The 22,904-nt window shown below is 39.9% G+C and overlaps 2 protein-coding genes and 1 long non-coding RNA gene across 3 annotated transcripts in view; 1 reads left to right on the forward strand and 2 right to left on the reverse strand.

Annotated features, from left to right (window-relative positions):
- Nucleotides 1–204, reverse strand: part of AP3S2 (adaptor related protein complex 3 subunit sigma 2) — a 46,170-nt gene extending 45,966 nt beyond the window's left edge. Inside the window, exon 1 of the mRNA XM_074295156.1 lies at nt 54–204. Within this exon, the coding sequence (XP_074151257.1) occupies nt 54–122 (69 nt within the window). The 5' untranslated portion in view covers nt 123–204. The remainder of the gene's footprint in view (nt 1–53) is intronic.
- A 1,726-nt stretch (nt 205–1,930) lies between these two features.
- Nucleotides 1,931–2,299, forward strand: LOC141558248 (uncharacterized). Its single transcript, XR_012487019.1, has 2 exons — nt 1,931–2,017; nt 2,152–2,299. It is a non-coding gene; the product is annotated as an uncharacterized LOC141558248 (long non-coding RNA).
- A 264-nt stretch (nt 2,300–2,563) lies between these two features.
- Nucleotides 2,564–22,090, reverse strand: ARPIN (actin related protein 2/3 complex inhibitor). Its single transcript, XM_074295154.1, has 6 exons — nt 21,816–22,090; nt 17,334–17,409; nt 15,154–15,286; nt 10,306–10,512; nt 6,945–7,108; nt 2,564–4,115 (listed from the first exon to the last, which is right to left on the reverse strand). Exons 1-6 carry the CDS (start codon nt 21,905–21,907, stop codon nt 4,107–4,109), a joined length of 681 nt encoding a protein of 226 aa, XP_074151255.1. The 5' UTR covers nt 21,908–22,090; the 3' UTR covers nt 2,564–4,106.
- Between the last annotated feature and the right edge of the window lie 814 nt (nt 22,091–22,904).

The following is a 22,904-nucleotide window of genomic DNA, read 5'->3' on the forward strand; positions in this document are numbered from 1 at the left end:
GTGGCAAGGCGTAGGAGGAGGTCCTGCTGCAGCGCGAAGAGGGTGGCACTCACGAAGCGCTGGTAGAAGCGGACAAGCCGCGGCTTCCCGTGGTTGTTAAACACCAGAATCGCCTGGATCATCTTTCCGGGGGCCGACGCCGTCACCGACTCTCAGGCACCGCTTCCAGCTCCTTCCGCCAGGACTGACGCCTACTTCCGGCCTGTCCCCCTGCCAATAATGTCCCCTCGGAAACCTAGAGGTGGTGCTTGAGACCCGTCTCCTTAGGGTGTCCTTCTTGCCTGGGACTCAATTTTCCCACCAGTTCTTTTGTAATCCTGGGAGCCCATCACTGACCTTTACAACATCAGAATAATAAATAAAAATTTGGGGGGGGGGGGGGAAAGCCGTGTGTGTATGACCTATATCTATGTATGATATATAGATATATATATCTCACACATGCACACGTGAAAATGAATAAACAAACATTTAATGGGGGGAAGCCATGTTATATATGTGTGTGTGTATATAAATGGCTCCCCATACTGATGCAGACCATTATTCTTCCTGGTCCGGTTATCTCCCTTCCCTGTCCCAAATAAACAGGAAGATTGGGCCTGAGGGATAAATGATAGATCCTGGCTTTGTGCAGGAGCTGGAGGCTGTCCTGAGTTCAAATCCAACTTCAGGCCCTCTTGCAAGGGACTCTACTTTTGCTTCAGTTTCTCTCCTACAGTTGTAAGGATTGAATGAGATACCATACTTATAAATTGCTCAGCACATAATCTAGCACATAGTAGCTGCTATATAAATGCAAGTTATTATTACATTAATAACTATAATGCTAGTTATTATGTCATTGCAGTAGATAGAATGTAGGGGAGGTGGTTAAAAGGACCTGAGGTCAAAGTCAGCTTCACTTAACCTCTACATGCCTCAGTTTCTTATCTATAAAATGGGGATAATAATAGCACCTTCAGGGTTATTGTGAGGATCACATGAGATAAATGTTACTGGTACATGGTTAATATTACTAAATGCTATCTATTATTATAATATAATGTACTCTTTGCTCTCAAAAGTTTATCCACAAAATAATCTTGTGAGAAAGTACAGCAAGGAATTAAATTACTTAAAGGCACCTATTTAATCAGTATCAAAACCAAGTGGTGTATAGAGCATACTGGACTTGAGAGCACATAAAATCTCCACTCAAATCACACCTCAGGTAGGCCCTAGCGGTCTGACCTTAGGCAAATTAGTCAATCACTCTGGACCTCAGTTTCCTCATCTGTAAAAGTGAAAGTTAACAGTTCTAATTTTATGACCCTCATCTTCATGCATGATTCCACCAGTCTAGAGGCCTTGTAAGGCAGTTTATTTATACTCAAAGCCCAATCAGGCCCTCCTCAAAGATAGGTAGGGTATCTAACTATCATAATGTGAGGATAGTTTCTAACTACCCTTTAACCCTAACCCTATAGAATTTTTATAAATTTCTTTCATCTATTGTACACAAGTTTCATAAGAATTCATAAGAATAAAATGCATGTTTTTGCATTTTGTACAGAATATTGCATACACTGTGAGACATAGCAAACTTGTTACTTTTGTTCCTCTACTTCTATTTTCTTTCCTAATCTTTGTTACAAAGAATTGCTCCCAGTGATGAACAGAACCAGCTACACCCAGTGAAAGAACTTTGGGAGATGATGATGATTATGAACCACTACATAGAATTCCCAATCCTTCTATTTTTGCTGCATTTTTGATTTCCTTCACAGGCTAATTGTACACTATTTCAAAGTCCGATTCTTTTTGTACAGCAAAAAAACTGTTTGGACAAGTATACATATATTGTATTTAATTTATACTTTACCATATTTAACATGTATTGGTCAACTTGCCATGGGGGGGGGGAGGAAAGGAGGGGAAAAATCGGAACAAAAGGTTTGGCAATTGTCAATGCTATAAAATTACCCATACATATATCTTGTAAATAAAAACTATAATTAAATTTTTTTTTAAAAGGGAGGCAGACTGGGAGGGGAATGTAAATTGTTAGCACTAATATCTGTCTGCCCAGGTTGCATATACCTTCGGATTCTAATGTTTATTGTGCAACAAGAAAATGATATTCACACAAAAAAAAAAAAAAAAAAAAGGGAGGCAGCTAGGTGGAGCAGTGGATAGAGTACCAGCCTTGAAATCAGGAGGACCCGAGTTCAAATCTAGTCTCAGACACTTAACACTTCCTAGCTGTGTGAGCCTGGACAAGTCACTTAACCCCAGTTAAGTTAAAAAAAAAAAAAAAGAATTGCTCCCTGGGAGAGAGATTTAGAAATCAAAGTGACATAAAAACAAATCAATAAAAAACACATCTTTTAGGCTATGGATAGGGCACTAAAGTGGGAACCTGCAATCAGGAAGACTCAGCTTCAGACACTAGCTTTGTGACACTGGGCTAGTCACCTGTTTGCCTCAGTTTCTTCAACTGTTAAATGAGGATATTAACAGCACCAAGCTTACAGGGTTGTTGTAAGGATCAAACATGATAATTATAAAATACTCAGCACAGTGTTTGACACATAGCAGGAACTTTATAATGTTTATTTCCTTCCCCTCTGGAAGAAAATAATATTAGAAGGTTTAATCCACCAGTGATGCTATTTCAAGGTCCCTGGAATATGGAAAAATAGGCTTCCTTCATGAGCAACTAGAAGTTTTCTAAGTGTCCATCTGACAAATGATAATGACCAGGAAATCTTCAAGATACATTATTTTAAAACTCTTTTCCTTTAGGACTTGCCTTTCTTTGTACTGCCAGTACTTAACACAGTTCCTGACATATAGTAAGTGCTTAATAAATGCTTACTGACAGAACCAAGCTATGAAATAAAAGGTCAGTTAGCATCCAATCCAATCTAGGGAAGGATCACGGACTCACCAGCAATCCCAAAGTTTGTCCTTTTATCTTTCTACCTAATATAACGCCTAACACACAAAGTGGTATTCAATAAATGCTTGCTGACTGCCTGGTATTCTCAGATTGTTCAGTTTAGAGGTTAAGTCAGAGAGGTCTCCAAGGCCCCACCTGGACCCATTCCTTTTTCAGGAAGAGTAGATTTCAACCTAGTTCAGATTCTGTTTTTCCTTGCATATTACCAATGCTTAGAAATAACTTTCAATGAAGAGCATCCTGAAATTTGGAAAGATTAATAATAAAGTTCTTGGCACACAGAAGCACTTAATGAAAATTTGCTGACCAGATTCAAACTAGGAATCACACATTTAAATCAAAGTTGTTTTATGTTCTTCTACCTCCAGAAATTTAATAATTGACAAAAACTACTGATAAAATTAGCTGGTATAAAAGGTATAAATTACATTAAAAAACAAAACATCCTAGACTGGTAGGATTAGTTTTAGAGTAATAGAACAATTAGATACATCAGCAGAGGTGTACAACTCCACCCCTTTGTTTCTTCCAATCAATTACTCAATTAGTGCTGGTCAATCCAAGACTTCTTGGAATCAGATGAAGATTGAAATATGGCTCCAATGCCAAGACAGGTTAAAAAGGGGGTGGAGCTGTGAAAGAGTATATGAATCTGTTCAAGGCCATAAGGAAGGGACACAAAAAGGGACAGAAGAACTGATATCCCATTTCAGTTTTTCAGAAGCTCATGCAAGAAGTTAAAACCAAAATGATCAACAGGGAATTCACCAACTTCTTTCTATGAGCCACTGACTCAGCTGAGTGAATCACTTTTCTTTCCTCTAAGTGTAGTTATATATAATTCCAATTCATTTCAAAGGTTACATCCCAAGAAGGTTTTTAAATCACCCAAATGAGGAAATGGAGCCCTTTTCCTGGATAAGATCTAAACATGGGAAAATTCCAAGAACAGGTCTTGAGTCTAGGTCCTTCAGGAGCCACAATGGGATGTTAGCAGAGATGAGCCAGTCTGAAGGGCCGGTCTGAAGTATATTCCAACTCTGGCTAAGTGATGGTGATGACATCTTTCCTTTCTAAGCATCAAATATGAAATTAGAGTGAAGATATTCAAAAGAAGCTGCATCTTGAGAGCGGCCACCATGGAGATGCTCCTTTCCTGCTATTTTCAGTCATCCTGGAGAAACATTTAAAAAAAAAAAAAATTTTTTTAACAGAGAACATTATTTAAAATTCTCAAATTGGTAAAAAAAAAATAAATTCTATAATGTAGTCAGAAGAATTTCCAGGGCAATCTGATGAGAAGAAATATATTCTGGGAAAGTTGTTTAACTTTCCACAAAATGGAAAAATGATAATAATAAATAATATTTATTAATAATATAATAAATTATGTCTGTAATATAAAATACAAAATAATAATATTATATAATATAACAAATAACAGTAGCTAACATTTATATAGCACCTACTATATGACAGACATTGTGCTAAGCACTTTGTAATTATTATCTCATTTGATCCTCACAGCAATCCTAAAGAAGATATTATCATCATTATCCTCATTTTACAGATGAAGTATCTCAGGGCACCTAGATGGTCCAGTAGATAGAGCACCGGCCCTGAAGTCAGAAGGACCTGAATTCAAACAGCTTCAGACACTTAATGCTTCCTAGATGGGTGATCCTTGACCTAGGCAAATCACTTAACCCCAATTGCCTCATTAAAAAAAAAAAAAAAAAAAAAAAATAGATGGGGAAACTGAGGCAAAGAGACATTAAGAGTCACAAAAGAATAAGTATCTGAGGTTGGATTTGAATTCAGATCTCCCTGACTCCACTAAGCCATCTATCTGCCCCACCACTCTACATCCCTTCTCTCTTTATTCTGTACTTGTCTATTTCTATATAACTACTACAATATATACTAAAAGGGGGGGGGGCAGCTGGGTGGCACAGTGAATAGAATACCAGCCCTGAAGTCAGAAGGACCTGAGTTCAAATCTGACCTCAGATACTTAACACTTCCTAGCTATGGGACTCTGGGCAAGTCACTTAACTCCAATTGCCTCAGGGGAAAAAAATTAATAAAAAGGGGGGAGGAGTAGAACTGCTTATTGGGTAATTACCATTGTTATTAAACACAGAGACTTCAGCCTAGTTAGAATTGCCCAGTTCACTTGAGGGAATGTTTTCCCTTCTGTTATGGGATTCTGTATTTGCCACCTTGATCGATAAAGGTTGGGACTGAGTGAAAGATGTGTCAAGAGAGGGCCAGTGACCTCATCATTGAAGATGCTTATTAGAGCTTCCTGGGAAAGGAAGGAGAATGGCAGCCATTCCTCCCTAGACAAGGTTCAAACAGATTCAATTCAATAAACATTTATTCCCCATCAATCATGTGCCAGCCAGTGTGCTAAATTAAGTACATGAGGCAAAAAAGAGGTAAAAGCTAGTCTCTGCCTTCAAGGAGTTTACAATCTCATAGGGAAGACAACATACAAATATATGCAAAGCAAGCCACATACAAGATAAACAACAGTTACTTGGCTCTTTTCAACAAAGAGGTGATTCAAGGCAATTCCAATAGACAAGACAATAGATAAGAGCCACTGACATCCAGAAAGAGAACTAAGGAGACTGAAGGTGGATCAAAGCATAACATGACCTTTTTTGTTGTAAGAATTAAGGGGGGGGGGGGTCCTTGTAAGAGGTGGAGTGATCTCTCATGTCCCTTCCAAATCATAGCATCTATGATTCTGTAAAATATTTTAGTCAGTTTTTCTTGTTATTGCTACTCATCTAAACCCTAGCACTTAGCAGATTGCCTAACTATTTTTGTTTTGTTTTGTTTTTGCTGAAGCATTTGGGGTTAAGTGACTTACCCAGGGTCACATAGCTAGAAGTGTTAAATGTCTGAGGCCAGATTTGAACTCAAGATCTCCTGACTTCAGGGTTGATGCTCTATCCACTGTGACACCTAACAGCTCCATGACTATTTTTTTTTAATTTTCATTTTCAAAACATATGCAAGTATAATTTTTTACAATTGACCCTTGCAAAACCTTGTGTTCCAATTTCCCTCTCTTCCCCCCACTCCCTCTCCTAGATGGCAAGTAATCTAATATATGTTAAACATAATAAAAACATATATAAATCTAATATAGCCTAACTTTTAATGGATGTCTAATAAATGCTTGCTTTTTTGCCTGACTAACCAATTAAACAACATGCAACAAACAAACTTTCAAGAATAAGAAAATATCTGATAAATATCTTTATATCAGATATCAGATAGATATATAAAATTTGCAAACTCTGGTTCTACTTCCAAATCTATGGGCTCTGGGTAAGCTGTGGAATTGAGAGGAGGGAGAAAAGAGGACCAACCAAAGATGTTAGAGTAGCACCTGGTATTTAAGGGTTCTTGTTTTGGTTTCCTCTATAAAAAGCTGATGCAGAGTTGTTCATCACATTATTCAATGAGTTGCATATACTAGCAAGACTATGTGTCTGTATTAATTTCTTTGGTGCAGAGGGTTCCCGATAAGTCTTTCCACCATTAAAGATCAACACTGTTGTGCAACTTGTAGTCTAAAAAATTAGTCAAGCTACTAACAAGTCATGGGACTTGTCCAGAGTCACAAAACCCAAGCCCTAGCCATTCTGACTGCAAAAACTGCCCTCTATCCACTATCAGACATTGCCTCTCCTGGTAGGGATCACCACAGAGTGATCAACACTGTAACTACAATGCAAACTGAAAATGAGGAAAGTTCTCTATTCACCAATCTTGCTCTCCCCGGAAGAAATTAGAGATGCTTTGTACATCATGATGGGATTAATAGTTTGTTAAATTCAGTGTGGATTCTGTCTATTGCTAACTCTCTCCAAAACTGCCTGAAGAGCTAAAAAAGTTGGGATTTAAATGGATAGCATTCCTCCTGTCTCCTGGTGCCATTTCTCACCCTCAATTTTAAGACTACCTCAAGTCACTCCCAACGTACCCACTCTTCATCTTCGGCACCATCTCCTTGGCCTCGGAGTTCTGAGGCTACTCCTTCTGAGGATTTCTGTGCCATGATATTATCTGTCCAGGATGCTCCTGTCTGCTCATCACCAGCAAAATTACACTTGGTCACTGTTCCAGCCTCAAATTTTGCTAGAGAACCTAAAAAAGAAGAGCATTATAATGACTATCAAAATAGAGTCAAGCAGGCCCCCAAGCCCACAACTTACTACCAAGGGTATGTTCAGCACACATTTACCAACTTGGATACCTGATGGTGGTTCTTAGATCCATGACAAAAATCCCATAATATTATGTCACCCCTCACCCAAAAGGAGCCTGTAAGAACCTACTGGGAATTAAGAATTCCCAAGGGATTTGTCCCATATATACACACACATACATATGTCCCACAGTGAAATTACCTATGCACGGAAAAAAATCTGATGAATTCTCATGAATACTAAGGAAAGATGGAGTAACCTAAGAAGTAAGGCCCATGAGAGCACCTCCATTCATATAACCAAGGAGACATGAGCAGAGAGAAAATTGGTAAGCTAAGGAGGCTTTGAAAAAAGGAATTACAAGGGGAAAGATATTGTGTAAATATCTGTGTAAAAATTGTGTAAAAATATTTATAGCTGCTCTTTTGGTGGTGTTAAGGAATTGGAAATTGAGATGCCCATCAACTGGGGAATGGCTGAATCAGTTATGGTATAAAATGTTACAGAATATTATTGTTGTATAAGAAATGACCAGCAGGCTGGTTTCAGAAAGGCCTGGAGAGATGTTCATGAACATCATGATGCTGAGTAAAGCAAACAGAACCAGGAAAACATTGTACATAGCAACAACAAGATTATGTGATCATCTTGTAATGGAGAAAGCCAACTGTATCCAGAGAGAGGACTGTAGGGATTGAGTGTAGACCACAGCACTGTATTTTTACCTTTTTTGTTGTGTTTGTCTGTTTTTTTCTTTCTCATTCTTTTTCCCTTTTGATTTAATTTTTCTTACACAGCATGATAAATGTGGAAATATATTTAGAAGAATTGCACATGTTTAACCTATATTGGATTACATGCTGCCCAGGAGGAGGCAAAGGGGAAAAGAGGGAGAAAAATTGGGAACATAAGGGAGAAAAATTGGGAACACAAGGTTCTGCAAAAGTTAATGTTGAAAACTATCTTTGTATTTTGAAAAATAAAAAGCTATTATTATTTAAGAAAAAAAATTACGAGCAGGCTGGTTTCAGAAAAGCCTGGAAAGACTTATGAACTGATGTGAAGAAACCAGAATCAGAACAATGTACACAGTAACAGCAAGATTATGTGATGACCAATTAGCCCTTCTCAGCAATACAGTGATCTAAGATAACTGCAACAGACTTGTGATAGAAATTCAGAGAAAGAATTATGGAAACTGAATGTAAATCAAAGTATACTATTTTTTACTTTTTTTGTTTTGTTTTTTCTTTCTCATGATTTTTTCCTTTTGTTCTGATTTTTCTTTCACAACATGACTAATATGGAAAAATGTTTAATATGATTGTATTTGTACAAACTATATCAGATTGCTTACTGTCTTGGGGAGAGGAAGGGGAAAAAAAAACAAGGGAGAAAAATCTAGAACTCAAAATCTTACAAAAATGAATGTCAAATTGTGATATGTGAATCAAAGTTTAAAATTATTTCCTTAATTTTACTCTTTTTGGGGGCAGCTAGGTAGAGCAGTGGATAGAGCACCAGTCTTGAATTCAGGAGAATCTGAGTTCAAATCTGGTCTCAGACACTTGACACTTCCTAGCTGTGTGACCCTGGGCAAGTCACTTAACCCCAGCCGGGGTGGGGGGGGGGGTGAGGGGGTGGAGATTTACTCTTTTTTTGAATAAATTCTGGAATTCTTTCTGAAACCTGATTCTTTGTTGTACTCCATCCTGGAAACAGTCAGTAATAAAAAGGCCTGATAAAAAAAATTTACAACCAAACATTTTTTTAAAAAAGCTCTTCATTGTCAGCACCATAGGAAAGCCCATGATTTCTTAAAATATATGTTCATCCAGAGCAGGACCAGGAAATCGTTGTATATTTCAACAACAATACTATATGATGATAAATTCTGATGGATGTGGCTATTTTCAACAATGAGATGAACAAATAAGTTCCAATAGAGCAGTAATATACTGAACCAGCTACACCCAGCAAAAGAACTCTAGGAAATGATTATGAACCACTACATAGAATTCCCAATCCCTCTAATTTTGTCCACCTGCATTTTGGATTTCCTTCACAGGCTAATTGTACACTATTTCAAAGTCCGATTCTTTTTGTACAGCAAAACAACTGTTTGGACATGTATACACATATTGTATTTAATTTATACTCTAAAATATTTAACATATATTGCTCCACATATATTGTATCTAGGTTATATAGTAACACATGTAAAATGTATGGGATTGCCTGTCATCTAGGGGAGGGAGTAGAGGGAGGGAGGGGATAATTTGGAAAAATGAATACAAGGGATAATATTATAAAAAAAAAATTACTCATGCATATATACTGTCAAAAAAATTTATAATTATAAAATAAAAAATAAATTTAAAAAAAAAACATGTATCCGTCAACCTGCCATCTTGGGGGGGGAGGGGAGGGAGAGGGAGCCAAGGAGGGGAAAAATTAGAACAAAAAGTTTGGCAATTGTCAATGTTGTAAAATTAGCCATGCATATATCTGGTAAATAAAAACTATTAAAATATTAAAATATATATATGTTCATTCAAATCAGTTCCATTTGTTCAATAATGAAGAGAACCAGCTACACTCAGTGAAAGAACTCTGGCAAATGAGTGTGAAACACAACATAGCATTTCCAATCCCTCTGTTTTTTCTGCTTGCATTTTTTATTTCCTTTTCAGGTTAATTTTACCTTATTTCTGAGTCTGATTTTTCTTGTGCAGCAAAATAACTATATGTATATGTATAAATATATTGTATTTAACGTATACTTTAACATATTTATCATGTATTGGTCTACCTGCCATCTGGGGGAGGGGATGGGGGAAGGAGGGGAAAAGTTGGAACAGAAGGTTTTGCAAGGATCAATGTCGAATAATTACCCATGCATATATCTTGTAAATAAAAAGCTATAATTTTTAAAAAATAAATAAATATATATATATGTGTTCATTATTAATATCTGCTTTTTTTTTTCCAAAGCACATAATTTATTTTAAAAGTTTAACAGATATTTTTCTATAGGTAAAAAAAAAAATGTTGAAAACTACCTTTATATGTAATTGGAAAAAAACAAAATTATCAAGTGGAAAAATAAAAGAAAGAAAGGAAATTGCCACTCACTTATAAAAGGACCATCACCCCAGGTTTTCAGACGAAGTTCTGCACCTAGCTCTAATTCAATCTTCTCCATCTCCATCTCTGGAATCCAAAAGGCTAGTGCTTGGTCTGGAGTATGGCATTTTGTCACCTCCACCAGCTCTGGCTTTTCCACCAATCCCTTCAGCTCCGTAGGTGATAGCCTGTCCGTGTCACCTTTGGCTTCCACCTCTGACCACAAAACCAAACAATTATTCTATTAGAGGCCTGGCACTCCTAGGCAAAGCATCTTTCTGGCTTCTCAGGGTCTCCTGGATAAGAATGAGATTCCTGGGCAATCCAGGAGCAAACAGAAGCTCTTCCAGCTCACCTAACAGTCTAACCTGATCCTGTTTTCTGCTCAGAGGTCTTTCCAGGACATCTGGACAGCTTCTAATCATTAGAATCTTAAACTCTCAACTCCCAGGGATTATATCTTACCTGTTCTATCAGAAATTCTCAAGTGTCTGAGGAGAAAACACCTATTCTGACAGTGAAAGTATTTTTTGAGGCAGCTGGACTCCACTGATACTAAATACAGCTATAGTCCCAAACATGGCATTTCTCTCTCAACTTCAGGTGCTCCTTGTTTTGGGTGCTGATATCAAAGAGCCATTCCCAAAGCCAAAATGGAAAACCTTTCACAAGCTGGTTTCTCCCCACCTTTCCATTCTTCTTACACTTGTCTCACCTCCACATACTCTACAATCCATTTACAAATATAAACATACCTATGAATAGATACACATACATGTATGTATACATACATGGGATATCACCATATTTTCAATTATTCCAGTTGTCTCAGTGATACAAAAGCCCATCCCTTGAGTCAACATAATTCTTCTGGTGATGGGGATGGGGTCAGGAAGACCCAAGAATTCAAATCCAGCCTCAGACATTTCCTAGCTATCCTTACTAGTATCCTTACTAGACTCTGGAAAAATCACTTAATTTCTGTTTGCCTCACTTTTCTCACCTGCAAAATGGAGATAATATTAGCATCCACCTCCTAGGATTGTAGTGAGGATCAAATGACATATTTATAAATACTTAATACAATATATTATATACATAAGGGTATATAAATGTTAGAATGATGATGATAATGGTGATCATGTCAAAATGGCAGTCAATCATGGAATACCATGATTTCAGAAGAATCAAAAACAGCAGGTGACCCCTTGAACACATCAAAATGGAAAAGATTGAAATATTCAAGGCTGACAGGCCTATGGAAAAATAGCTATGCTAATCCACTGAAAATGGGAGCATGAATTGATCTCTTTTCAAAATCAATAGGAAATCATGTAATAAAAGTTACAAAATTGTTTATATCTTTCAACCCAGTTATTCATTAAGAGGATTCTACTCCAGAAAGGTCAATGACAACAAGGAAAGATATTATCTTTACACAAGTTTCCAAAGAAGCACTATTCATAAGAGCAGAAAGCTGGAAAGAAACTGTACATCCAGTGCCTAGAGTAAATGAATAAACTGTAGTACATGAATGAAATGGAATATTCTTGGAATGACAAATATGAAAAATTCAGAGAAATGTGGGAACACTTCTATGAAATGATGCAGAAAGTTGATGCAAAGGACACGATTCATGTGCCCTACAACTACATAAACTACAACAGCAACAAAATTCAGGCAACAACAATGGACAGTGTTATAATGCTGTGTATGAGTTAAAGGATATGAGCATTTTTCTCTTTTAACAAATGGTCATTACAAAAGCAAGTGGTAGTTTACACTACTCAGTCACAATTCCTCTCTTGTGCTATTCTGCTTAATTTTTGGTGAAGCTATACTTTGGTTCTGGTTTATTTGTGCTTTGGGTCAAAACAAAATTTATCAATTAATTTTTTTTTAATCTATCCCAAAGTCCAATGGATAGACACACAAGCAGCCTGCAGAATATTATCAGTGATGATTTTCAAGTGAAGATGAATGTGTTATCCAGATCTGGCAAGAGATGGGTTAGTCACATAGCAGAAAAATGGCTAAAGAATCAGAAGAGCAGCTCCAGTGCACTGATTAGATTCTTTTTGGAATCTTTCCAGAAATATGTTTAAAATGATTGCACATATATAACCTATATCAGAGTGCTTGCTGTCCTGGAGAGGGATGAGCTGAGGGAGGGAGAAAAAATTTGAAACTCAAAGGCTTACAAAAATGAACGCTGAAAATTTTCTTTACATGTATTTGGAAAAAATAAAATACATTGGGGGGGGGAAGAATATTTACAGAAAGACACGGGCAAGAATCTCATAAAATAAAATAGTGTGGTTGGGTCAGCATCCATACAAGGGTAGAAATTAGAAATCATACTGAGATCATAGACCCATCAAGATATCAAAAATCTTAAGTGATAAATTGTCTGTTGCATACTATGCTTGCCATAATTTAAGCAAAGATAACATCAAGAAGGACCTAGAGTAGAAAGGTTTCCTGGATGAGCTAGGACTGGATGTAAACCATGAAGGATGGACAAGATTTTAATGTGAATGAAACATGGAGACAGGAATGAGAGGCTCCATGATTAAAGCTAACAGTAGAAGCTAGAAACACTTAGAAATATTATAAAGTTGGATCCTTAAGGCAGCAGTATGTTTCATTTTCTTTTCTTTTCAATCAACCTTGATGTCTCTCTCCATTGTGTTACTTACATTTGTTAGTATTAACCCTGATATAGTATTATGACCACATCTTAGCCTCGAAGGGATGATCAAATGAGATCATTGTAAAGTGCTTAGCATAGTAGCTGGCATACAGCAAGTCATCATCGTTATGATCATTATTATGAGGACAGTCCATGATTCAGGGGCTAATCCTAGAATGGAGTCTAGTTTATTGCTGCTCATATCTATGCTAATCCAACGAGCCACACTCCTCATTCCCCTATTCTTTATTGTTAGAAAGTAAAATTAATCCAACTGGGTCTATATTTTTATCATTAATAGAAATCCCTGGAAGGCTAGGGTCAGGAGAACTAAAGATTAATTGGCTGACCTATCCCATTCAACTTCTTGGAGGGAAAACCAGAAAAAAATCAGGGGAAGCAATAACAACAGAAAAGGTGAGGAGCCTAAGCAAATCAGCTGCCATGTCTAACATCACATCAGATGGTCCTTGTATTGACAGGTTATTCCTGCCTCAGAAACAGAAGCTCTAGCTGTTCTAAGGAAGAGGAGAGGTAGAAGACAGCAAAAGGGAGATAAATCATCCTCCTCTCAATGATTCCCTCTTGAGGACTTGGCTGGGCTCCTTCACAAACTACAATGGTCTTCCACCTGATTGAATTGGCTTGTTTTTGTTTTTGTTTTTTCCCAGACCCAAAGGTGTATCTTTTTTCTCTTAGCTAGTCACAATTATTTCCTCTATATTATCTATTTTTAATCCAATGATCAAAGCACTTTATTACTCTCAATTTACACTACTCAGTCACAATTCCTCTCATGCTCTTCTGCTGAATTTTTGGTGGGAGCTATACTTTGGTTTTGGTTTATTTGTGTTTTAGATTAAAAAGTTGACACTTTTAATTGATTCAACTAAACTAGCAGGGCTTTCTTTGATTGTTATTCAGTCCTGTAGGACTCTTCTTCACCCCATTTGGGATTTTCTTAGCAAAGATTCTGGAGTGATTTGCCATTTCTTTCTCCAGGTCATTTTACAAATGAAAAAACCAAGGTAAACAAATAAACTGCCCAGGGTCACACAGCTAGTAAGTGTCTGAGGCCAGATCTGACTTCAGGCCTTGCATTCTATCCACTTTGTCACTTGGCTGTCCATATTAATTGGATTAATATAGTCAACCCCCATCCTTAAAATATATTTTCCCTTCTTCAAATAACTAATACACTTCCACATTTACACATACTGACATACAAACACATATATTCACATGAACATTTTGAGGGAAAAGATCTGTGATTTCATCACTGTATGAGGTTTCTAAGAAATTTTCCCTACCACTGCAGGTCAGCATTGGTTCTGTAATCTTTAAGAGTTGCCTCTTAGAGGTTAAATGATGGCCTCAGGATCACGTACAATCCATGTATGCTTGAGAGAGACTTAAAGTCCTAAATACCTGACTCTGAGGCTTGTTGTTTATCTACTATACCATATTGCCTCATATTTTGAGAAGAAATGGAAAGAAAAAAACAAACCTATTTCCCCCACTTAATTTTGGTCTTCTCTTTTATTCCCCATGAAAAGCACTGACTGAAGAATTTTCTCTAAATGGAACTCATTTTGCCCCTGCCAACATGGATATAGGACCATATTACAGAATTGGCCAGCCTGCTCAATGGTGCCCAGAGCAGAAAAAAAAGGGACAGGTAGTATTTTCTCCTCTCTGCTACTCATCTATCTGTTTTTCTTATCTTTCCCTCTTATTTATCTCTTTGGACTGGGAGGAGAGGACTGGCAGGTAACTCCCACCCTACAGAACTCCCTTAACCAAGTTACATATTAGGCTGCAAAAGTTTTCAGTGTATTTAGTCATGTACAACTCCTGATTTGGGGTTTTTCTTGGCAAAGATACCAGAGCAATTAGTTATTTCTTTCTCCAATTCCTTTTCCACATGAGGAGGCAAACAGACTTAAGTGACTTGCCCAGGGACCACAGCAGAGCTAGTAAGGGTCAAGTCCTCCTGACTCCAGGCCCGATGCTCTTTCGTCTGAACTCATTTTATCAGAGGAAAACATCCAAGGTGTGAAGGAATCTGGAAGCAAGGGAACAGAGACCTGGGGCCAGCAGAAGCAGGGGGAGGGGAAGAGCAGGAAAGCTCCGGAAGATAAGGTAGAAGGACCAGAGATACCTACTATATGAGGACATGAGGAAGCCTGTGTTCACCTTCCTGGTGTTGCTGAAGTTGGGTTCTATCTCATTCCCCTTGCAATCGAATTTGCGGCGATGGATGCGGCCAGGTCTGATGTACAGCACGTAATAACGCTCCTGGAGTCAAGCAGGGAAAAAGTAAAAGGGCTTTCCCACCTTGTCCTTCCTGCTTCTGGGCCCCCCATCCACATTTTCCACCTTCTGTCTATTGAAACTGCCCACTCTCTGTCTTGGGCTACACCTTGTACTAATGATTAGAGCCAGGAGGAAACAGTCCCTTACATCTCTGAAACTCTGATCCTACAAGTTCTGATTCTCTTGCTGCTGTAATTCAGATAAGCAGTGTTAGACTAGTAGGAGCCAGCCATGGAACAAAGCGGGGGTGACCAGGACAATGCCGCAAATAGTGACATGAGAAAGGGGACTGTTTACTCCCACCTGTGGAACAGCTGCTGTCAACAGGTCCCTTGCCCCACCCAGGATGTGGTCCTCCCACCTCCCAAATCTATGACCTTCACGCACCCTCTCCTTGGGCTGCCTCCTCAAGTTTTATGTGCCATCTGGCCTGGGGACTGCCCTACTTTTCCCAGGCACTACAACACTGAATACCAGCACTGAATCACAGTTAATCACAGTTAGGAGAGGGATCATCAAACTGAGGGTCAGAAAAAACTGGAACCTGGCATATAATATATGCTTAATAGACATTTATTCACTGTGTGACAGGTTGGCTAATATTATTCTGGACCCCCTATCTGACCACATAGTAAACTATTATACCTTGACAAAATGGTAACAATGCAAAAATATTTCATGCAAAAAAAAAAAAAAAAAAAAAAAAGCAACTTTTAAAATTGTTGAACTGGAAATATAATGGATGCCTGTTTATTGGGCAACAGCTAGAAAAATGGTGGTATATAAATGTAATAGATTATTATTGTATCAAAAGGACAGATTCACAGAAAACCTGAAAACTTTTATGAACTGATACAACATAAGATAGATAGAATCAGAAGAATAAATTTGACCATGAGTATACAACATAAAGGGAAACAGCTTTGATTTCCAAACGCTGATTAAGGAAATGACCAATCATGACTCCAGAAAGTTGAAAGCATGAAGTATGCTTTTCTCCTCTTAATAACAACAGCTAACATTTATATAGCACTTACCACCTGCCAGGCCCTGGGCTAAGCACATTACCATCTCTATCATATTTAGTCTTCACAACAACTCTGTGAGGTAGGTGCTTTTATTATGCCCATTTTACAGATGAGGAAACTGAGGCAAACAGAGATTTTTTTTTTTAAGTGATCTGCTCAACATCCTACAGCTAATTAGTATCTGAAGCCATATTAGTACTCTAATTTTGTTGACTTCATGCTCAGCACACTACCCATTGTACCAGTTAACACACTGGAGGGGTGGTGAAATGGAATATCTCTTTTTAGAAACATGAAAAAAATTGAGATAACAATATTTATACTACCTACCTCAAAGGGTAGTTGGAAGGAAAAAGCTTTGCAACTTGCAAAACATTACAGAATGCAAGGTTAATGTGTAATCCCCTCAGTGGGCACCCAAAGCAACATTACAGTCACAGAGAACAAAACCAGGAAAAAAGATATACAATCTGTAGGTTACTAAAAAAGGAATTCCCACTTTCATCAACAACAATAACTGTCCCTGTAGTTTATATAAGGAACTTAGAGACTGTTATCTATCTTCATTTGTGCATGTGCATGTTATAGCACCTGGAGTCAGGAAGTCCTGAGTTTATATAAATTTTTAAATTATTTCAGATCCATTCTCAGACACTAGCTGTGTGATCCTGAGCAAGTAACTTCACTTCTTTCTGCCTCAATTTCTCAACTACAAAATGAAGATAGTAAAAGCACCTACCTCACGGTGTAGGTTTATTGTGAGAATAAAACAAGATATTTATAAAGCATGCAGCACAATGCCTGACATACAGTAGGTGCTTATTAACTGTTTATTCCCCCTTTTCTAAATATCTCAGTATAAATATTGGCCCAATCACATGTTGTCCCCAAATGGCATATTATATTCTCTACCTCCCTGTTCCACATTGCCTGAATCTCCCCAAAGCTGTTCTAGTTTATGTTGTACAGACTCCCCAAACTCAAGAATACAACATGTTCACCTTTTTGCCACTGGCATCTGAGATGTTATGACGAGAGACATCAACCAGTTCTCCCTCCAGAAGAATGCCATTTCCCCTGATAAAAAGAAGAAAAGGGAGATCAGTCTAGCTAGACATCTTTAAGAAGGAAGCATAAGGCATAAGGCTAAGACTCTAAGTCACAAGCCACATTAACACAAACTGTGACCCATGTTATCCATATCCCCTGTTACCCAGGACTAAAGCAATATCAGATTGCTTGCTGTCTTGGTGAGGGGGAAAAATTTGGAACAGGTTTTGCAAAGGTAAATGTTGAAATCTATCTTTGCATGTATTTGGGGAAAAACACCATTTAAACTATACAGAATGAAAAATACCCTCTCTATTGACACAGTGCATGCATTCTTCTAAAGATTTCACAAGCAAATGATATGATAGCTGATATTATATATTGCTTTAAAGTAAAAAAAAAAAAAAAAATTGATGTACCTTATGGCATTAGATCAAATGAGAAACAGACTCTAAGGAAGGAGAAAAAAGAAGGTAGACAGAGCCTAATCAATCACTTGTCCATTTGTAAATCTCCAGCAGACAGATGGTGATGGGAACTAGAGCTCAGGAGAGGGAGGAGGTCATTATGAAGATCTGGGAATTATCTTTATATAGATGGGGGGGGGGGGTTTAAAACCATCCCACAGAAACACACAAGGGATAGAATGATGGGAGAGCACAGGCTTGTTGTTAGTCATATAGTCAAGTCTGATTTTGGTGACCCCATTCGGGGTTTTCTTGGCCAGTAGCCCCTCTGCCATAATTCTCCTTTTCTACTTGATTATCAGAATTGTTTTCCATTTCCTTCTCACTCTACAGAGGAGGAAACTGAGGCAAACAGGACAGCTAGTAAATGTTTGTTCCATTTTACTGCCCTGTGGAAAAGGTGGAGTCCTACTTCTTAGGCCTGTAAAATAGTGAAAAGCTTATTCCAGGGCTCAACCAACTTGGAGCGGCTGATCACCATGGCAGTGCCTGCCATTTTGAGGAAAGTGTTCCCCTTAAACTACAGAATTGTACTGCACTCTTCCCACTTACATTTCTTCTTAGTCATGCATGTTTTAATTGTATCAATGATGTAAAATGAAAAGATTCTTCTGCCTGATGAAAGCCCGGAACAATGTGAGCTCTGGTTTGACTTCGATTACAAGTAGCTCCAACACAGGCTTCCATTAAGTTCTGTACTCCCAGAAAAGGAGATTTATGGCAGAGGGGTTGCTGGCCACTAGGGTTTGAAAATGACCCTATCAGAAACTGTGAGTGTCTGAAGAAGGGGGCCAATTATTCAGCCCCAACTGTGGTGTCAACAAGTACCTAGAGGAAAAGTTGTAACATACTCCATCGATAAGAGCTTCAAGATGAATCAAATGAACTACCTTAAAAACTTCCACAGGGGCAGACAGGAGCACAGTGGATAGAACCCTAGCCCTGGAGTCAGGAGGACCTGCAAGTCACTTAACCCCAAATGCTTAAAAACAAAAATTCCACAAAATCTTTCCCCAGTTTTCCTTCCCGGTCACACCTTTAACAAGATTTTGCTTTCCCTTTATCTTTTTATGTTGTCATCTCAAGCAGAAAAGCAGTGGATTATGGTAAAGGCTCTCCACCACCACTACCACTTTTTATTTTTATCTATTTTTCCCTTAAAACAATACAGTTCCCAAGTTTTAGGGCTAGCCCCTAGATCTGAGACAAGTCTGTCGAGTCCTGGTTTAGTCAATGACACTGTCTACATTCCCTATGAGACTAAAACTCCTTGAGAAAGACATGTTCTCTAGTTTAACCACGTAAGATCTAGGACCAAATTGTACAAACTCAGCACTCCATACAAAATCAGGAGAATACAATGCTAATACTGTTACAGTACTTAGTATCTTGGCAGCGATTAACAGGCCATTCACCATCCCAGTGGGAAGCTGGCACAAGCTGGTAGAGGAGGCACGGTCTGCACTTGGGAAGTATTAAGCAATTAATAGGGTGTTAGACTGAGAGTCGGGCATCGCTTTGGAGCTCCCCTCCTAAGTCTTGCTGAGAGATGTACGGCAAGTTATTTTGCTTTTCTGTAATTTGGCTTCCCCATCTGTCAAAAACAGAAAATAATTCAGGCCCAGCTTATAGGGGAGGGTCACCTGGTGCTGCTTTGTTTTCTTCTGTTCTCTTAAATACTTAAGTCAGCCTTCTCACTGCCATAATGATGCAAAGCAGAATAAACAGTTCCACTGGAGCTCATACTGTTACAGCGGATATGAACTTTAATCAAAGCAGGGGGATCACACCAAAAAGATAGTGCAGGGTCTTGAGTGACAAGACTTTTCACTTTTAAATAATTCCTCTTAGTTGCCATAAATTTCCCCTTTCTTTCTTTTTTTTTTTTTTTTTAATACTTTTTTCTCTTTTTTTGTTTTTACAAAAATTTTATGCATAGGTAATTTTTTAGCATTGACAATTGCAAAACCTTTTGTTCCAACTTTTCCCCTCCTTACCCCCTCTTTCCCCTGATGGCAGGCATCCCCATACATGTTAAATACATGTATAAATACAAAATAAAATACAAAATAAATACAGGTATAAGTTAAATACAATATATGTCCAAACAGTTATTTTGCTGCACAAGAAGAATCGGACTTTAAATTTCCCCTCTTTCTCGCAAAGTCTAGTTAGAAGGGGAAGGACACAGTAGGGGAGGAGGAGTTGTTCTGAATAAAAAAAATCATACAGGGTCAAATTTTCCTTAAATTTGATCTTGCATGGGAAAAAAAGCAAATAGCAAATAAATAAATAAAGCAAGTTAAAATTGCAAGGGCTTTAAAAGCCCCAAACAACTGAATTTTTAGAGCCAGAGCTAGAAATCTGCTTAGTGTGAAAGTAAGAGGCAATTTAATGGTGTGCAGTTGGAAGAACTGGGTTCAAATCATACCAGAGACATTGTCAGTAGTGTATTTTCACTATTAACGAGGCAGTGTGAAAGTAAGAGGCAATTTAATGGTGTGCAGTTGGAAGAACTGGGTTCAAATCATACCAGAGACATTGTCAGTAGTGTATTTTCACTATTAACGAGGCAGTCACATGGGGAGATCAGAAAATTGATATTTATCATGAATCAACAAATTTCCCTAATATTACTCTATGGCTACTAGCAAAATACTGAGCTTCAGTCGAATGTAAATGTTGAGGGCAGAATGTTTCCTATTGCCTTGGAAGCCCAGGCCACAGATAGAATTTCGTTTTAGTAACTGTCTGAGGCACCCAGAGGTTAGTCAGTCAGTCAGTATTTAACCTGTGGGTCCGGGCCGAGGAACAGGAGAAGAAATGGTCTCTGCTCCTCCGCACTAGAGGCTTTCGCAGCCGGGGTTGGTCTGGGGCAGAGCGCCAGGGACACTTCCAAGGCCAGCGCGGGAAGGTTGTGGAGCTGCTGTGTCCGTCTGGAGGCCTGTGTACCCAACTTTGGAACTACGATAGGAGGTGGCTATAACAAGGAGCCGCTGGGGTTATCGGGTAGGGCAGTGAGTGGTCGGACTTAGACCTTGGGAACATCACTGGGTAACTCTGGTGATGTGAAGCAGTCAGATGGGGGCCGAAGCGCAGGGAAAAGAAGTAAGGGCCAGGGTCACGCCTCCAATCGGAAGAATGGAGCAATAGGAACGTTCAGAGGGGATAAAGGAAAAAAGAATCCCATTAGGCCCCGCTGAGGTTGGCGCCCGGCTGGGGATCTGCAGGACTCGAATCCAGCTCTCCGGCCCTGAGCTCAGTACGCACTTAATAAACGTTTACAAAACGACTCCTAACAGACACAAAGTCCGGCCGCGCCCTCGCCGAAACGGCCCTTTTGCCCCTCGGGTTCTCCCTGGCACACAGTGCTGTGTAACGGCCCGAACAGCTTGGCGAATATGGGATACGGTCAGGGTTGCAGGGCCGAGTCTGGAAGAGCTTTGGGACTGGACGTCTGGCCGCCGCGGTTCTCTAGGGGCAGAGGCAAAGGCGGCGCAGTGCCCGGAGCCCGGCCTGGGGCACCGCAGCCCCGGACACCAGTTGTGTGACCTGGGACTTTCTCCTCAGTACGGGAGGTGACACCCGCGCCGCTCCGCCCGCTCGGACTGCCGCGCGGACAGCCGCAGTTCCTTCAGGGCCGGCAAATGTGGCGGGGAGCCGGGGGCCTGGGCGGCGCGAGGCGCCCGGATTTCCCATTTGGCGGGTACATCCCAGCGCGCTTGGGAGTGAGTTCTTAGCCCGGACGGACCCGAGTGGTCTGGGGGCTCTAACCATTAAAGCCATTTGTTCCGCCTCAGTGACCCCTCCTCCCAAGTCCCTTCTTCCCCCGGGCCCAACTCCAGACTAGAAAGGAGATGGAAGGGGCCCCGCCCCGCGCAGTGACCGGGCCCAGGAGTCAGGGCGCCCAGGTGCCGGAGAGCAGCTAAGCCCGAGCGCACGACCGAGCCCAGACGGGAGCCCTACCGCTGGTACGCAGCCGGGTCCCAGGAACCGGGCAGCCGCGTGCCGTGCACTGGCTTGTTCCGGAGGGCGCCGTCGTGATAGATGCGGCTCATCGGGATAGAGATGGAATTTAGTTGGAACGATTTGGCAACTACTTCCTCCCCGGGACGGGACGACGGGATGCTGGGGGTGGGGGGTGAAGACGTGGGGAGCTGCCGAAGGATAAGAGCAGACGAGCCTTAACTTTCAGAACACGTGCAGATCAAGCTCCCGTCCGCTTAGCGCGGCCTAGTCCTCGAGGCCAGCTCTGAGACACCAAGGCCGCTCCTAGGTCCCCAAACTCTTCCCCCGTCCGTACGGAATGGTACGGTCCAGGCCGCCCCTTTCCAAGACTTGGCTTTAAAGGAAAAGAGCGCATCCTAAGGGAACCCTTGCAATGTGCCCTCCTCCCTGAAGGGGCGCCAGACTCGCCCCGGGATAGCGTCTCTGACTAAAGAGCTGGGAGCGCGGACTGGTTACTTAGGAGTAAAAAAGTAACAGTGATTAAAAAAAATCTCGAACAGGACCCGAAACCAGCTCCGTGCTCTCCCTTCTCGGAGTGCTAAAGAGCGGGAGAGCACAGGCCCCGTGTGGTTCTGCGTGGTGTGGGGTCAGAATGCGTACAGCGCCGAAGAGGAACCGGGAAATTAGAGACCCTAAGTGCTATGGCCAAAAAGAATTACCGGCTCTGACCAAAAGTTACCCCGGTCCTCCAACATCTAGCACACCGACAGCTGCTCGGCCCATCTTTCCCCAAAATTTTAAGGCCGGGCTTTAACCCAGGTGTATACCTTTACACTAGGAAAAGATACCGGAGGACTTTAGAGGGGGGAATTAAATTTACTGATGAAGAAATACAAGGGAATGCCACCCAGTAAGTAGAATCGGAACCAAATAGTTTATTCTATAATATACTAGTGTCATACAGCCTCCCACAAACCCCTACTTGTAGAGGCAATAATATTTGAATGTGTGTGTCATGTACAAAAATTCTAAAATAAAGTTAAACTGGGATAGACAAAAAAAAAAAAAAAAAAAAAAAAGGAAAAAAAAAACCTATCCTGTGGCTTT

This window comes from Sminthopsis crassicaudata, chromosome 2, assembly GCF_048593235.1.
Source record: "Sminthopsis crassicaudata isolate SCR6 chromosome 2, ASM4859323v1, whole genome shotgun sequence".
NCBI classification, from domain to species: domain Eukaryota; kingdom Metazoa; phylum Chordata; class Mammalia; order Dasyuromorphia; family Dasyuridae; genus Sminthopsis; species Sminthopsis crassicaudata.